The 13,581-nt window shown below is 41.3% G+C and overlaps 1 protein-coding gene across 1 annotated transcript; it reads right to left on the bottom strand.

Moving 5' to 3' along the window:
- Positions 1–2,785: 2,785 nt before the first annotated feature.
- LOC146458257 (uncharacterized) lies at positions 2,786–10,046 on the bottom strand. The gene is made up of 2 exons (XM_085090852.1): positions 9,454–10,046; positions 2,786–3,931 (listed from the first exon to the last, which is right to left on the bottom strand). The coding sequence occupies exons 1-2, from the start codon at positions 9,521–9,523 to the stop codon at positions 3,510–3,512; spliced, it is 492 nt and encodes a 163-aa protein (XP_084946978.1). The 5' UTR covers positions 9,524–10,046; the 3' UTR covers positions 2,786–3,509.
- Positions 10,047–13,581: the final 3,535 nt, after the last annotated feature.

Here is a 13,581-nt window from a genome sequence, read left to right as displayed (position 1 = left end):
AGCAGCCGTGGCTGCAGAACAGAGGTTATTGGTTTTTTTTTTTTTCGCGTTTTTCAGGCGAGCGGAGGCAAGCGCGGAGCGCGAGTTACGCACGACAGGAGGGGCGCCCCTTCCGTCGCTCGCCTCGCGCTTGCCTCCGCTCGCCAGAAAAACGCCAAAAAATAACTCCTGTTCTGCAGGCTACAGAGCAGGGACAATGACTCCTTTTTTACGGGACCTTATACATAATATAACCAACAAACTGTTGTGTGTTTTCATGGGCAGAATAGTTCGAATGCAACGTTCAAGCTATCTTCATGGCACTGAACAAGCACTAAGGTTGCACGCAAAAACTTCCTGTTGATAGTGACTGTGTAGGACTGAACGCTGTTTAAAATTAGGTCAACAAAATGTTTGCAGTTATTAGGATGGTAACGAGGTTCATTTTTGCATCAATGATTCCATCTTCAGTACCCGGAATTCTGATCCCAGAAGACGGTGACAAATCATTGATCCTTACGTCACAAGAATCACAAATCCCAATTTCTGAGCCTTCTTTTTCGAAGCACGATTGGTGCCAACCTAGGTTAACTACATCCTCGTATCCAGAGTCCTCAGGCTCTTTTGCCAGCGGTTGGTTGCCAGGAGAGACTCTCAAGAATTCGAAAAAATTTCAATTTTTGAATTGCTGCCCCGTAACAGCTTGCATTGTTTTAACGCAGAGTCCTGCGGTACCCCAGAGTTTCTCCTGGCGACCAACCGCTGGCCAAATAAGACAATCAATATTAAAGGAAGTGACCAGGAGGGAGGGGTCAACTTCGGCTTTTCTCAATCGGGTTGCTTGTCCGGATGATGTAATTTTTCTGGCGCGGACAATCTCAGCTTTCCCGATCAGCGCAAGTACACGTAACTCTTCACTGCAATATTTTCAGCATAATTCATGGCTGAAAATAAATGAACACTTACCTATATCGAGAAAAGAAGATTAAAAGTCTACTCAGCAAGAAAATCAACCGCATCCGTAACCTGGCTGGAAAAAAGTCGTTTGATGCAACAAAATCACCAGCGCCATTTTCGAAACTGGACAAAATCCCGCGCTTTACAGGAAATGACGTCACGATGGCCCGTATCATCCGGACAGCCGAGCCCACGAGTTGACCTCTCCCTCTTGGAAGTGACACACTCGGACATCAACCCACGGCCTGGCTAGTACCTTACGCATGCGCACAGCTATATAACCCGGGCAGTGGCAGCTATGGACAACTGTTTCGACCTTGCTAGGCCTCATCAACATGGCATGCATAGCCGTCGGGCACCAAACGAACAGAAGGCCGTGTATCAGGCACCCTTTAATTGCTGGCCAAATAGCCTAAGGACTCTGGGTACGAGATTGGGTTGACTACCGTGACAACTTATAGCTCCAGGAGCTCACGAGGATCGGCTCCTGACTGTTCACAGTTAACACAGGATTAATGCAAAATCGATCGAGCTTCGAAAATTTCGGCCCGGGCGTGCGTTTCGGCAAAGCTCCCGAAGAGTTTTCGGGCCCCAAGGTAATTTTCTTATCCCTTTTCTATAGAGTTGCCGGCTGTTTTTCGTACAAACTAACTCAATGTGTTTCTTAATCTTGGAAAACTTAAAATGTTTCTTTCAAAAGAGTCAAAACTTGAATGTTTTGTAATTAATTTTGTGCATGCAAAATAGTTCTTCGGTTCCGAAATCTTTTCGGGAGTTTGAGAAACGCACGCCAGATCTCTAACGTAACTATTGCTGACATTCCCATGTCCATATGTTCTCGGCTCATCCCGCTCCTCTAATCTCTATTCATAAAGCTCGTAACGATTCTTTATCGATGCTTGACGCGTTGATCCTGTCTTGCATTACCTTGTTTGTGTTTTTGTCAGGGGGAAACGATGAGAACTTTCATGCAAAATCAGCTGAAAATGTTGTTTCCATTGCTTCCAGTTTGTTTTCTGGTTCTTGCTAGTAAAGGCCATATGTGAGTTAGACTATGAGTAGTCCCTTCCGTAGGGATAGCAAAGCAAGCGAAACACGCTAGCGAACGCGAAAAAATGGAGGACAAACTAAGATTTACTAAAAAAAACCCAGATCAAACGAAAGCTACAAGGCCAACAAAGGTGACGAAATCTCAGAAAACACTTTCACTAGCCTCACTTGACCGCCATCTTGCTGTATCTCGTTGATTCTTGTAGTGGAGCAGCGATGGCGCAGTAGTGAAAGCTTATAACTCGCCTCCCACCAATGTACCCAGGTTCGATTCCCGGACTCGGCGTCATATGAGGGTTGAGGCTATTGTTGGTTCTCGTCCTTGCTCCGAGAGGTTTTTCATCGGGTACCCCGGTTAAGTTTTCCCCTCTCCTCAAAAACACACATTTCCAAATTCCAATTCGGTCCGGATTGCGCTCCCAATTAGTACTCTGTGTTAAATACTGTGATTTATGTCATTTTATTTATTAATAGAGGTTTGCGAGGTTTAAACTTCTCAAATTTCCATAACAATCGACTCGAGTACACGATACCTGTACGGCTTTCAGATGAAAACTATAATGCGTGTTGACAAACCGTTTTTACTACGGTATGAGCTTTACTCTGAATAGGACATTTTCACTATGGCGTCATTTTACTACAACTACCATAATCCTTCTGGTTTTTGTTTTCTCATGCTAATTGGAGCTATTGTTCTTTGCTATCCACTGGGATTACAAAATTTGAATTTGAAAAGGAAAACGAAATGAATTCTGGTAGTTGTAGTAAAATGACGCCATCATGAAAATGGCCTATTACGAAACAGTCATACCACGTGTTTAGGGACTGGTCAAAAAGTATAGGGTGGGGTGGGCCGGAGTAGAGAGGGGGTGGGTCATCAGTTTTTGAACTCTTGGTAAAGGGTGAGTCGTTCAATTTTCAGCTACCCATCGGGGGTGGGCCATGTAATATTTATCCACCACATTTCCAAATGTTCCGGCCCACCCCACCCTATACTTTAATTTTGACCGGTCCCTTAATGTTACCTCGATCCGATAAAGCGGGGTTATACCGGTATCAATTGTAACGATAGGAGCTTTGAAAATGAACAAGTCCCGAGGCTATTATGTAAACCAAGGCAGAGTTACACGCGGGAATTGGATTAAGGCCATACTGGTTTCATATAAACACTTGGGTCATGTCACACTCTCCGCTCTATCCCATTACAGGACATTACACACCCCCTCCCTCCCTCCCTCCCTCCCTCGCCTCGCGCCTTCTTCCCATTCTCCGCTTCTCCTTATGACTGTCAAATTCTATTTTCAGAGAGAAAGGTAGACAGTTTTACTTGTCAGGAATTCCCATCTCCTCGTAAAGCCGTTCATACTCTTCTACAGGTCCTTCCGGCAACACTCTTTAGCTTTCGAAGCTCAGCTTTTTGCTACCTGTATTTCCCAAGTTTTAAAGCTGCGCACAAGAATCTTGTGGGATTTGTACTGAACCTACGTTAACTTAACGCAATTCCTTCACCATTTGCCCGCCCGCTAGGAAGCTTCGTCGCTTTCCACGTTTAGCTCGTCATTTTCAGGCACCTGAGGAAGTGAAGTCCTCCACGTATGGCTAAGCATAAACCGGATTTCAGGACACGAAACAGACCGCGGACGCATTTGAGGTTTGTCCACTGCGCGCTGTATCTCAGGCGAGCCAGGCGGCCGAACTTTGCCGTCCGCACCCGTTTTATGTAAATGCGCCGCGTATGTATGCATGCTGTCTTTTAAAGTTGCAAAAGGATAGCTCTTTCTTTTGGGTCTCGGAGATTTAATGCCATTTGTAGCCTTTGGCGAATTTCTGTGCTCTCGGAGTTTTCTTCTCAGTTCAATCACGTTTTCCAGGAGTTCGTCTCTTTTCTTTTCGCGGCTCGATTGAAGTGTTTCTTCTGCCAGTTCGCAAAGAAATGTTTCCACATCTACCAAATGAAAGGGAGGAAATCAGAAAGCAAATAATAAAGTTCTAAATTAAAAGCAAACTATTCAAACGCTGGAAAATAATCTAGCAACTATTTTAACAAAGAGAGCGACAGTTTTTCATCGTTAAGCTTTCTACTTCTGCAACGGCTCGAAACGGTCGCAGTGGTTATAAAACAAGAGTTTCACCGTGTAACACCTCTTCGTGAAACTGTTTCGCAGCGCTGTTGCACACAAGTTTCAGCTAAAAGTTTCAAAAACGCCGGGCGACTTTAGTTGTGTAGGTGATTACGTCACTCCTTCATGGCTCCTTAACCACCCTGCTTTCTCTCAAATGCTGGCAACGCCGGAACAAAACCGGAAAAGAGAACAGGAAAAAAACCGTAGACTTATAGACGTCGTTTTTAGTTTCTCTTGTTCTGCCGGAACAGTCTCGTTCCCTGGGTCTATCTACTTTCCGTCCTAGTTACATGCAGTCTATTACCCAGAGCGTACCACTCCTACATAATCGTGTAACGGCGTTTTTTCAGATCGGTCTATTTTAGATTGAACTTCCCACAAATTCAGTCTCCCACGACTCCCAAGGGAGCCATACTAACCAATCTCAAGCTTTGCAGAATTCTCATGTGAACCGGAATTAAAATTTTAGCGGGAAATAGTATTTTACGCGTATCTAAAGGCTGGTTTCCATATGATCGCGGATCGCAGATCGCAGATCGCAATAAGGTCTGCGATCGTCTGCGATCATATGGAAACTACTTCTGCGATCGTCTGCGATCCTGCGATCGCGATCGCAGACGATCGCAGAAGATAGAACCATGTTCTATCTAAAGGCTGGTTTCCATATGATCGCAGACGATCGCAGACCTTATTGCGATCTGCGATCCGCGATCATATGGAAACCAGCCTTAAAAATAGACTGACGTTTGAAAACGCCGTAGCAAAAGCCTAGTATGGGAGCTGTACGCTCTAAGTAATGGGCCCCTGTTTAATACAGGCTGAGTAACCAAAGAAGATGTTCCTCTGAAGGAATGGTTGACGGAAGGAATTTCTTATCTTACTTGGCATGAAACGATTCGCCTAAATTCATGCTGTGTTGTAAACAATTGTTTGCGTCGGATTCAACGACAGAGAATACCAAATGGCATTTTCAAGAAGAGATAAGATATTAGACAGGCCAAGCACACCAACAGGCCAACTATAGTCACAGGAAATGGATAACAAACAACCAATCAGGCTAATGAAGAGTTTAGTGGTTTTCCTAACTTGGAAGAAGCTTTGGCAAATCTATCTACATACTAGCATAGCCTTAAATTTCTCGGTAAAACAGGAAAATGAGCAAAAGAAATTGATATTTAACGTCAACATTGTAAACCAAACAACTGAAGAAAGGGCCCGATTACATGGCGAATTTCAGCTGGGCTGAAATTTTAGCCTGGTTAGGGGCCTAAGATTTCAGCTATGCCTCGTAAATCCTCTCAGTAAAGAGTTTATAATTACAAGATTACCCCAGGCTAAAAATTCCAGCCTAATTTGAGCTGTAAAATCTCAAGTAAATTGCAATCAAATGCCACTCCGGGCTTAAAAGTGAACTTGGGTTCGCGAAGTCATTGAGTTTTCAATGATTACGTTTCATCTTGAGTTTATTTTACCCCACGTAATTTCAATTGCACCCAGGCGTAAATTCATCATATAATCGCAACGAAATGTCAGCCTCTACTAAAACCGCGCTAAAATTTTAGCCCGGGCTGAAATTCGCCACGCCCTAAGTGCCTCTTCAACCCAACCTTCAAGTGGGCTGACTCACCTATATTCCTTTGAAAAAAATATCGATGTGTTCATATGAAGAAGACGACCTAGCCCGGTTACCGAGATCTCGGTAACTGCGCGGCCGGGCTGAAATTTTCCCCTATGAACACTCCAGCCCGGTGACTGGGACGAATCAAAAATGGCCTCTAAAAGCCTTGCTGACCGCCCTGATAAACAAATTCAGTTCCAAGAGTTGCGAATGCAGATGGAAAAACTTGATATGGATGATGTTTTATGTTCGGGCATGTGGTTGTTTCACACTGAGCTCGACAAACGTTCAAAAGAAAAGCAGACCAAAACAAAGAATCCGTGCGCCGTTTTCACTTCGTTGAGCGGGCTGAAATTTCGCACATAAACCGGGCTCATATGAAAAGGCCAACATCCTAAAATTAGCTTCACAACACTTACACTGTTTTTTCGAACAGAAGCCGATATAATACTCGGGAAAAACACTTTGAGATCTTAACTGAAGGGCCGCATTAACAAAGAATACCGCATCACAAGTATTGGACCATCCAAATCCACTATCAACCGTTAAGTTCGCAGGCCAAAAAACTGAAGTTTAATACATACACCAGTTTGTGCGCCAGAAAACACGCACATGCACAAAACTAGTATAAGCGCAATCTAGGTTGCATGAAAACGATACCCCATAAATTTAACTGCAAAAATCTACACCTCAGTGTGAACGTTCTATCCGGGTTGCATCTAAACCTCAAAATGACTACGTTATATCTATATATAGCAAAACGTTTCATTTCAGTAAAAAATAATAATCAATATTTTTATATTTATAATGAAACAATCAGATTAATGACCATTACTCTCTCTCAATTTCTATGCCTAATAGTTAAATGATTCATGTTGCGCTTTCATTAATTATCACCCAATACTGCCAAAACGTCGAGTTAACGTTTGTTAAATAGAAATTGCCATGGAGATGTCACCAACTCCAGCAAACTGTTTTGACTGTCAATCTTCATGACTCTTAAAATTGTATCTCACCAAAAAAGGTATAAAAATACTATTAAATACACATGTCGGTGAATTTAACTAAAATAATACCATTAACGTTTTTACATTGGAGAAATCTTAACATTATATTGATTGCTAAACTGAATCGCAAAAAGTAATTCCTCCAGAAACTTTTTATCTTCCAATTGATTTGCCAAAACACTGATCCCAGAGACCCCAATTTGCACGATAAAATTTCCGCAAAATTTCATGTTATACACGACTTTTTCTTTCCAATCAAACGCGGGTATACCTACCATCTTACTGCCTTCTGTACCACAACATTCCTAGATAATGATGTATTAATCAGAAAATGACACAGGTATACTTGTAAAAAAATCCGAGCCCCTATCAGGAGTCGAACCGAACACCTTTCGATTACTAGTTCGGATGCTCTACCACTGAGCTACAGGAGACTCGTGGGAGCTAAGGCCATTAAACTAGGTTCATGGGACAAACATCCAGCATACTGCTACGATTGGAATGTCAACGTGTGGTATATGCGCAATGGAAATAATGTGGTGCAAAAAATTCCTAGAATAACACAAATGCCTTCCGGCGTGTTATTTGCACCTAAACGGCTTACCAGTGCAATAAGTGGTCTCGATCATCACGATAAGGGATTTCAAGAACCTACTAATAAGAGCAGATATTTGGTGTATTTTTCTCATTCAATATTCGTTTGCAATAACAAAAAAATTGCCTTGGTGACAAAAAATGGATAGATAATTCAGTAGTCTACAACATGAAAAAAAATTCCAGGTTTGCCATGGAACGTGATCCTATTTTTACGGCAGTAGATAAATCTCTGACTTTGTAGCAATTTAATTAAAGTGAAAACTATTACATTGTAAAGCAGTACTTTCCTGTGTTGCCGGTTCCCTTTAAATTTGTGGTAAGAGGGAATTTAAATTTGAAGCACAAGAAAATTCCAGATAGTTCAAATTAAAGTGTTTTTAAGTGTTTTCTTTTCTTTTTTTTTGTAAAGCGAAGACGAAAGTTCCGACGGCAGGTAAATCGGTTGACCTCATCATTTAATAATCCGTCAGGACGTCAGTTATCAATGTTTAACCTGCGTGTTGAAAAACATGCACAGCTCTTGTTGCAAGGTGTGTTGCATTTATTGACCTCTTACACGTTTCCAAGCTTTGTAGTTTTTTTTAAATGCACATTTTAGTGACAGCAAAACAAACAAGGAGTTCCCAAAAGCAATCAAACGTGACAAGCTGTGTTTACATTACATGTAACATTGTTCTTTTAGCGTTTATTGCATTTTTGCCATAAAAGATTACGGGCAGAGAGATTTTGCTCAAATTTTCTTTGTTCCTCGCTGTTGGCGAGAGGAAACGTGAACATAAAAGTGGGAAATTAAACTTGCTACATACGAAAAAAAGGAGTATTGGGAAAATTATAAAGCTGAAAAACCCAAACAAAAACACGAAAATTTGGATTTGTATCTTAGAAAACGTACAATGACCTCTTGTTAATAATGACAAAACTTGATTTCTTTCGATGGGAACACAACTGAATAATATAATTTACGACCGAAACGAATGTTTCGTTTTCCGTTCGTCAAAACCTGTATGTCAATATTATTAATTCGTAAAACAGGGAAACTGGGCTGATTTACAACTAGAAAAGGAAAACATTTTATATTTTTATCGATAGTGACTAAATTGCATTCTGAAGATAATCATCCGATGGAAAGTGTAAGAGAACAGTGAATTAAAAACAACACGGAAACCAAGATCTTGAAGCTGCGTACTTAACAAGGAAAACGGAAATTTTTCTCCGCATAAAAAAGAACTAATTATAGATTTCTCGAGGCTGTATTTATAAATAACTAAACGCTAGATACAAAAATATTTCCGTCTTTTCATGTATTGTCACGGTTATTTTTCCTTGATTGTAACTCGGAAAATATTATGCTTGTGACTCATGCACACGTGCCAAGAGAAAAGCGAAAGCGACGGAAACCTCGCGATTTTAGCGAATACTACATCCAGGCATTAAACGCAACCTAGAAATTGTTTGTTGTTTGCTAGTTCTATCATCCATCTCCTGGGATATTACCAAACAGCAAATATGGAGGGTTTCCAATTTAGAAATTATAAAAGGATGGCCAATACAAACCCGATTATCTAATTTCAACCGCCCGCCGTTCAATTGTCTTAGTTGCAATTTTAAAGGCCCCAGAATTTTTAAATAAAATAACAATCGGATCTTGGCCAGTCAGTTCATCTTTTCCTGCACAACAAGATATAAGCTGAAAACAGGCCAAACATGGCATGCCAAGTGATTCACAGAAAATAACAGATACAGTGTGACAGATGAAAACACTTTATTTGTTTAAATTCGTAAGGCGACAGAAATTTCCCTGATTCCAGCGGTTTTGTTCTTTTTCAAATAAGTCCATGGGGTATGTTTTGTTACATTATCGTAGCGCAGCAACCGCAACGATTATCAATGATTCAATTCTGCTCTCAATGGCAACATTCTTTGAAGGAAAACATTGTAATCCCGCCTAAATACTTTTATTAGCCGTGAACGCTTGATTGTTTACAGAACTTCCACGCACGCTTTTCTGTCATTTGGCACGAGAAAGCCACTGAATGCCACGAACCCGTTTTGGTGAAATTAGCTAAACTAGTTTTAAATACATAGCAATATCTAGGTTTTTAGAAATACTTTAGTCACGTACCTCGTAGCGTTGAGAATATTTCATCGTCCAATTCTCGATGGTTTCTGTCATCCGACGTGTGATTCATCATGTATGACAAAATTCCCGGGAAAATCAGCTGAAATCGGCTACAAAGAGGTATTTTCTTGCGGCATCCCTTTCCAACTATTCTCTTTGGGTTCTCATGCGATAAGTTGCTCGATAACTGTTCTTATAACTCCAATTTCCGCTCTAGTGATTCTCGGGTTGATTTAAGTTCAAACGGTCAGCTGCCCAAGTTGTCTCGCGCGAACGAAACGATCGCGAAAGCGAAATATCTTGTGTCTCTGACAGAACGTCCCAGATCTGCCGCGTCGTAGATTCAAGAAGTCTTCGACGTTCTCGATTCGACTAAAACGCGAACGATTGTCTCTCGCTTCATCACAGACGTACTACAGTACACGTAATTGCAAAACTTCAACGTCGCAAGCAAGCTGTCTGTCAAGATCGAAACGGAAAATCAATTTAAATTGCAAAATATTTCACTTGCTTGTCATGGTTGTTGATTTGAACACGTCACTGAGTTAAATTACTTTCACGAGTCCCCTAAGTGGAAATTCGATCTAAAGCCCGTTACAACTCTACTCTTACAGCCCAACTCGACCAACTCCGTTTCTATGCGAAAAGCGAGCCTTAACACTCTCTTGAGTTGTCAAAGAAAAAACCTACTTACGTGCAACCGAATTTATTAATGTATATAGGCTTTATAAATTATTCAAAGCTGGGTCTTTTTTCGGAAACTAAACGGAAATTGCTTATACAAGTAAACATTCTTTCTATTAAATTCTTGTGACCCAAGTCTCAGACATGAAAGCTCTGTTTTGTTTTCCAAACAATACCTCATAGTTGGGAAAAATATTCCAGCCAAAATTGGAGAAAAGGAAAACAGTTTTATAAAACTTTGAGGTTAAATGATTGGTAAGCTGAGCGTTGAGCGTGGGTGAGAATTTTTCAGACAATAAATAATGGGATCGGTAGACAAAAAGTCGGCGCTGGAAATTTTGTTGGTCGAACTGAAAGAGGTTTAGTTTTGTGTGGGAGTCCATTTAATGCAAAGTCTGTTCGTCTTTAATTGGTTTTCGCTTTCGCGAAATATTAAAGCCTGTGAATATCATTTACATGTCAAAAGAAAAACATTTTCCTCTTTTGAATTTTCAAATGACAAAAAATTATTCTGTCGGTCCTCCATGAACTAATATATAAGAAACGGAGAAAACATGATCCGCTTGTAGTGTAAAATCGCAAGAGGCCTCATCGGCTAGCGTTCAGTTAACGTAGGCCCACTGTTCTATGGTTGCCCTGGACGAATCGCGTTGAAATGATGTGTACTGTCCAAACCTACACAAAAACTGGCAAATATTATAGCAGCTGGGCCTTTAACCCCCCCCCCCCCCCCTTCCTTTTCAGACGAAGAAAGTTATTAAGCCCCCCCCCCCCTCCCTCCTTATTCTTCACAGCCAAATTACATGCACTACATGTACGGTATTCAGTTTTTAATATTTCGATTTAGCTGACCGTTTAAATTTGTTTATGTTATCATTTTACCATTTACAATTTTTGTACTTCACAAATTTCAAGGTTCCCACAAGTGAATAAAAATGTTGAAAACAACTTGTACAACAAGTGTAATATCACTCAAATCTCCATATTACTGACAGTCATTGCCCTGGTCCAAAACAAGAAGTAGGGAAGCGTGACTCTAGCCCTGTTTCTTCCCATTAATTTATTTTTGTATTTATTTGTATTTTATTTTTTTGCTTCCTCTAATGCGTTTCGCTGAATGAAATAACCGCCCCCTCTCAGGCTATCAAGCCCCCCCCCCCCTCCTCAAACGTGCTTGAAATAAGTAAGACCCGGGGGGGGGGGGGCTTAATAGAGGATTTACGGTAATACACCTTACTTCTGAGAGGTGGATGGCGTAAAGGTTGAATACAGTGCAGATTTTTTTTTTTTTTTGAGTGTGGTACCGACATATTAGAGAGAAGACATACACGAACAAGTTTTGAAGTAAATATTAATGTATAACATCGGCGTGGCATCACAAAAAGAAAACTCGTGAAGAAAAAAAAGCAACGGAAGAAGTAGAAAATATAAAAGCCGGAAGTGCGTTCAAGAAAAGAAACTACCTTAAGGTAGATATTGTCGTTTGAATTCACAATAATTTAGAAAAATTTCAAAACGCACATTTTCCACCAGCCACACTAAAGAAAAGAATAAACCGCAAACTGACTGCGAAGGAAAATGCTACTAGTATAGGCAGAATTTGATGTGAAAGATCTGATCAGCCAAAATTAAACACTGAAAAGTAACTGAATTAACTACAAGGTTGATCTGACTGTGAAGAAAACTGAACACGATTGTGACATGATAGAGACCAAACCAAGAGTCCACGGTTGTATTTTTCGTGATTTTCGGTTTGGTCTCTATCATGTCGGTATCGTGTTAAGTTTTCTACGCAGTCCGATCAGCCTTGCAGTTATTTCACACGAAAGAGGCGTTTTCGACCACTGGTAAAAGAAAGATCTGGTTGAAAACGCTTTCCAGAATGAACAAGGCCCATTCACACTAGTCTAATCCGGGTAAAATGAGATGTTTCCAAATTTACCCGGATTTGTGTTCACGGGGCTTTAATTGGAATCCGTAACTCGAATTGTATACCATATCCGGGTGGGTGGGGGGGAGGGGTGGATGCGGGTTGGGAGGAGACTCCCAAAGTAAAAGGACCGATGATGCTCTTTGTCTCTTTAAGGGGTGTAAATGTCAATAGTTTTAATCATCAAGGTATCTTTTAGGTTTGCATGCGAACAAAAAAACAACGTCGTCATACGGTTTTAAACGGATGAGACATAAAATCTCAAAAACATCATTTTGTCACAACTCAGTATTCTTAGAGACCCTTAACCAGTCTCAGTCTCACAAAGAATGGACTAAGTGGCCGAGGCCGAGCTCGCTCCGATCCGGGGTAAGCGACATCGGAAGGAGGCCGATATAACGATCGCCGATCGTCGGCCAAAGGCCAGTAGCCGAGCGACCGAAGGCGCAAGGAAAGTTTCTAGTACCCAGGGTAGCTCTAATCGGTTCCCTATCCTCAAGTTCCTCAGCGGATGGCCACGAGAGACTATCCGCAGTCCAAGGAGCTCGTAGACTTCGGTACGTGATTGCCACCTCAAAAGGAAGACGAAAATTATTTGCACGTAAAACTGTACCTACCCAGGGACGACTAAACATGAACAAATTTTAAGGCCATCCAAAACAACTGAATTTTGTTGTTGATTGGAGGAGGGGAGGGAAACCGTAACTTTTGTGGTACAACGACGGAAAAACTAAGTTGGACAGTATCTTTATGCCGTTGTGAGAAATACTCCGGCCTGGTGTGAACAGAAGTGGCCCCAGACCGCCGCCATCTTTTCAGTAGAATCCAATCCTCGTTCCTCGTTGTTGACTTGTGTTTTGAGTCGATTCTCTGTTCACACTACTCAAGAAAGCGTCACGAAAACCTATCCTATATGTGACGATACACTTTCAAGACCAAATCAGCACTGCATCGCTCCGGCCCAAAAAATCCATCCGAAATCGGCGTTTTGTGTGCTATGCCAGGCTTTGCCTTTAATTTTTGGTAGACAATGGCAGTGGATTAACTTCCTTTTAAGGGCATTTTTATTGTTTGCAGCTTTGTGGCTCTTTTGTTTCTAGAACAAAAGCTTGAAAGAACCGACGCTTAGCAAATTTACGACCGCGAGATTCAAAATCTTCGTTGATGACCAGATGTTGACAATATCACCCTTCTCGGGGGTGGGATAAGGGAAATGTCGCTCAGAACAACGACAATTTTACTGGGGTACGGAATTCGATTTTAAGCTGAAAGGATCTCTTTGCAAACATATGAGTTGGAGATTACATATGTCAATCTCAAAAAATGTAACAGGGTTCTTGAGGAATTTAGTTACGAACCACTTTCAGTGCAGTAGTTCCACTAGTGTATGTATAAATTGAACGCTTTCATGGCCGTTGTGCATTGTTTTCTCGTCTTTGTCTCTTAATCGTCAACAAACCGTTAATTGACACAAACTTTACTTTCCACAGTAGAGGCGCGTGCCGCCAACGTTTGTC

This window comes from Pavona decussata, unplaced genomic scaffold, assembly GCF_977016875.1.
Source record: "Pavona decussata unplaced genomic scaffold, jaPavDecu1.1 SCAFFOLD_233, whole genome shotgun sequence".
In the NCBI taxonomy this organism is placed as follows: Eukaryota; Metazoa; Cnidaria; class Anthozoa; order Scleractinia; family Agariciidae; genus Pavona; species Pavona decussata.
The sequence above is the reverse complement of the archived record's forward strand: the minus strand, read 5'-3'. Positions and strand labels throughout refer to the sequence as shown.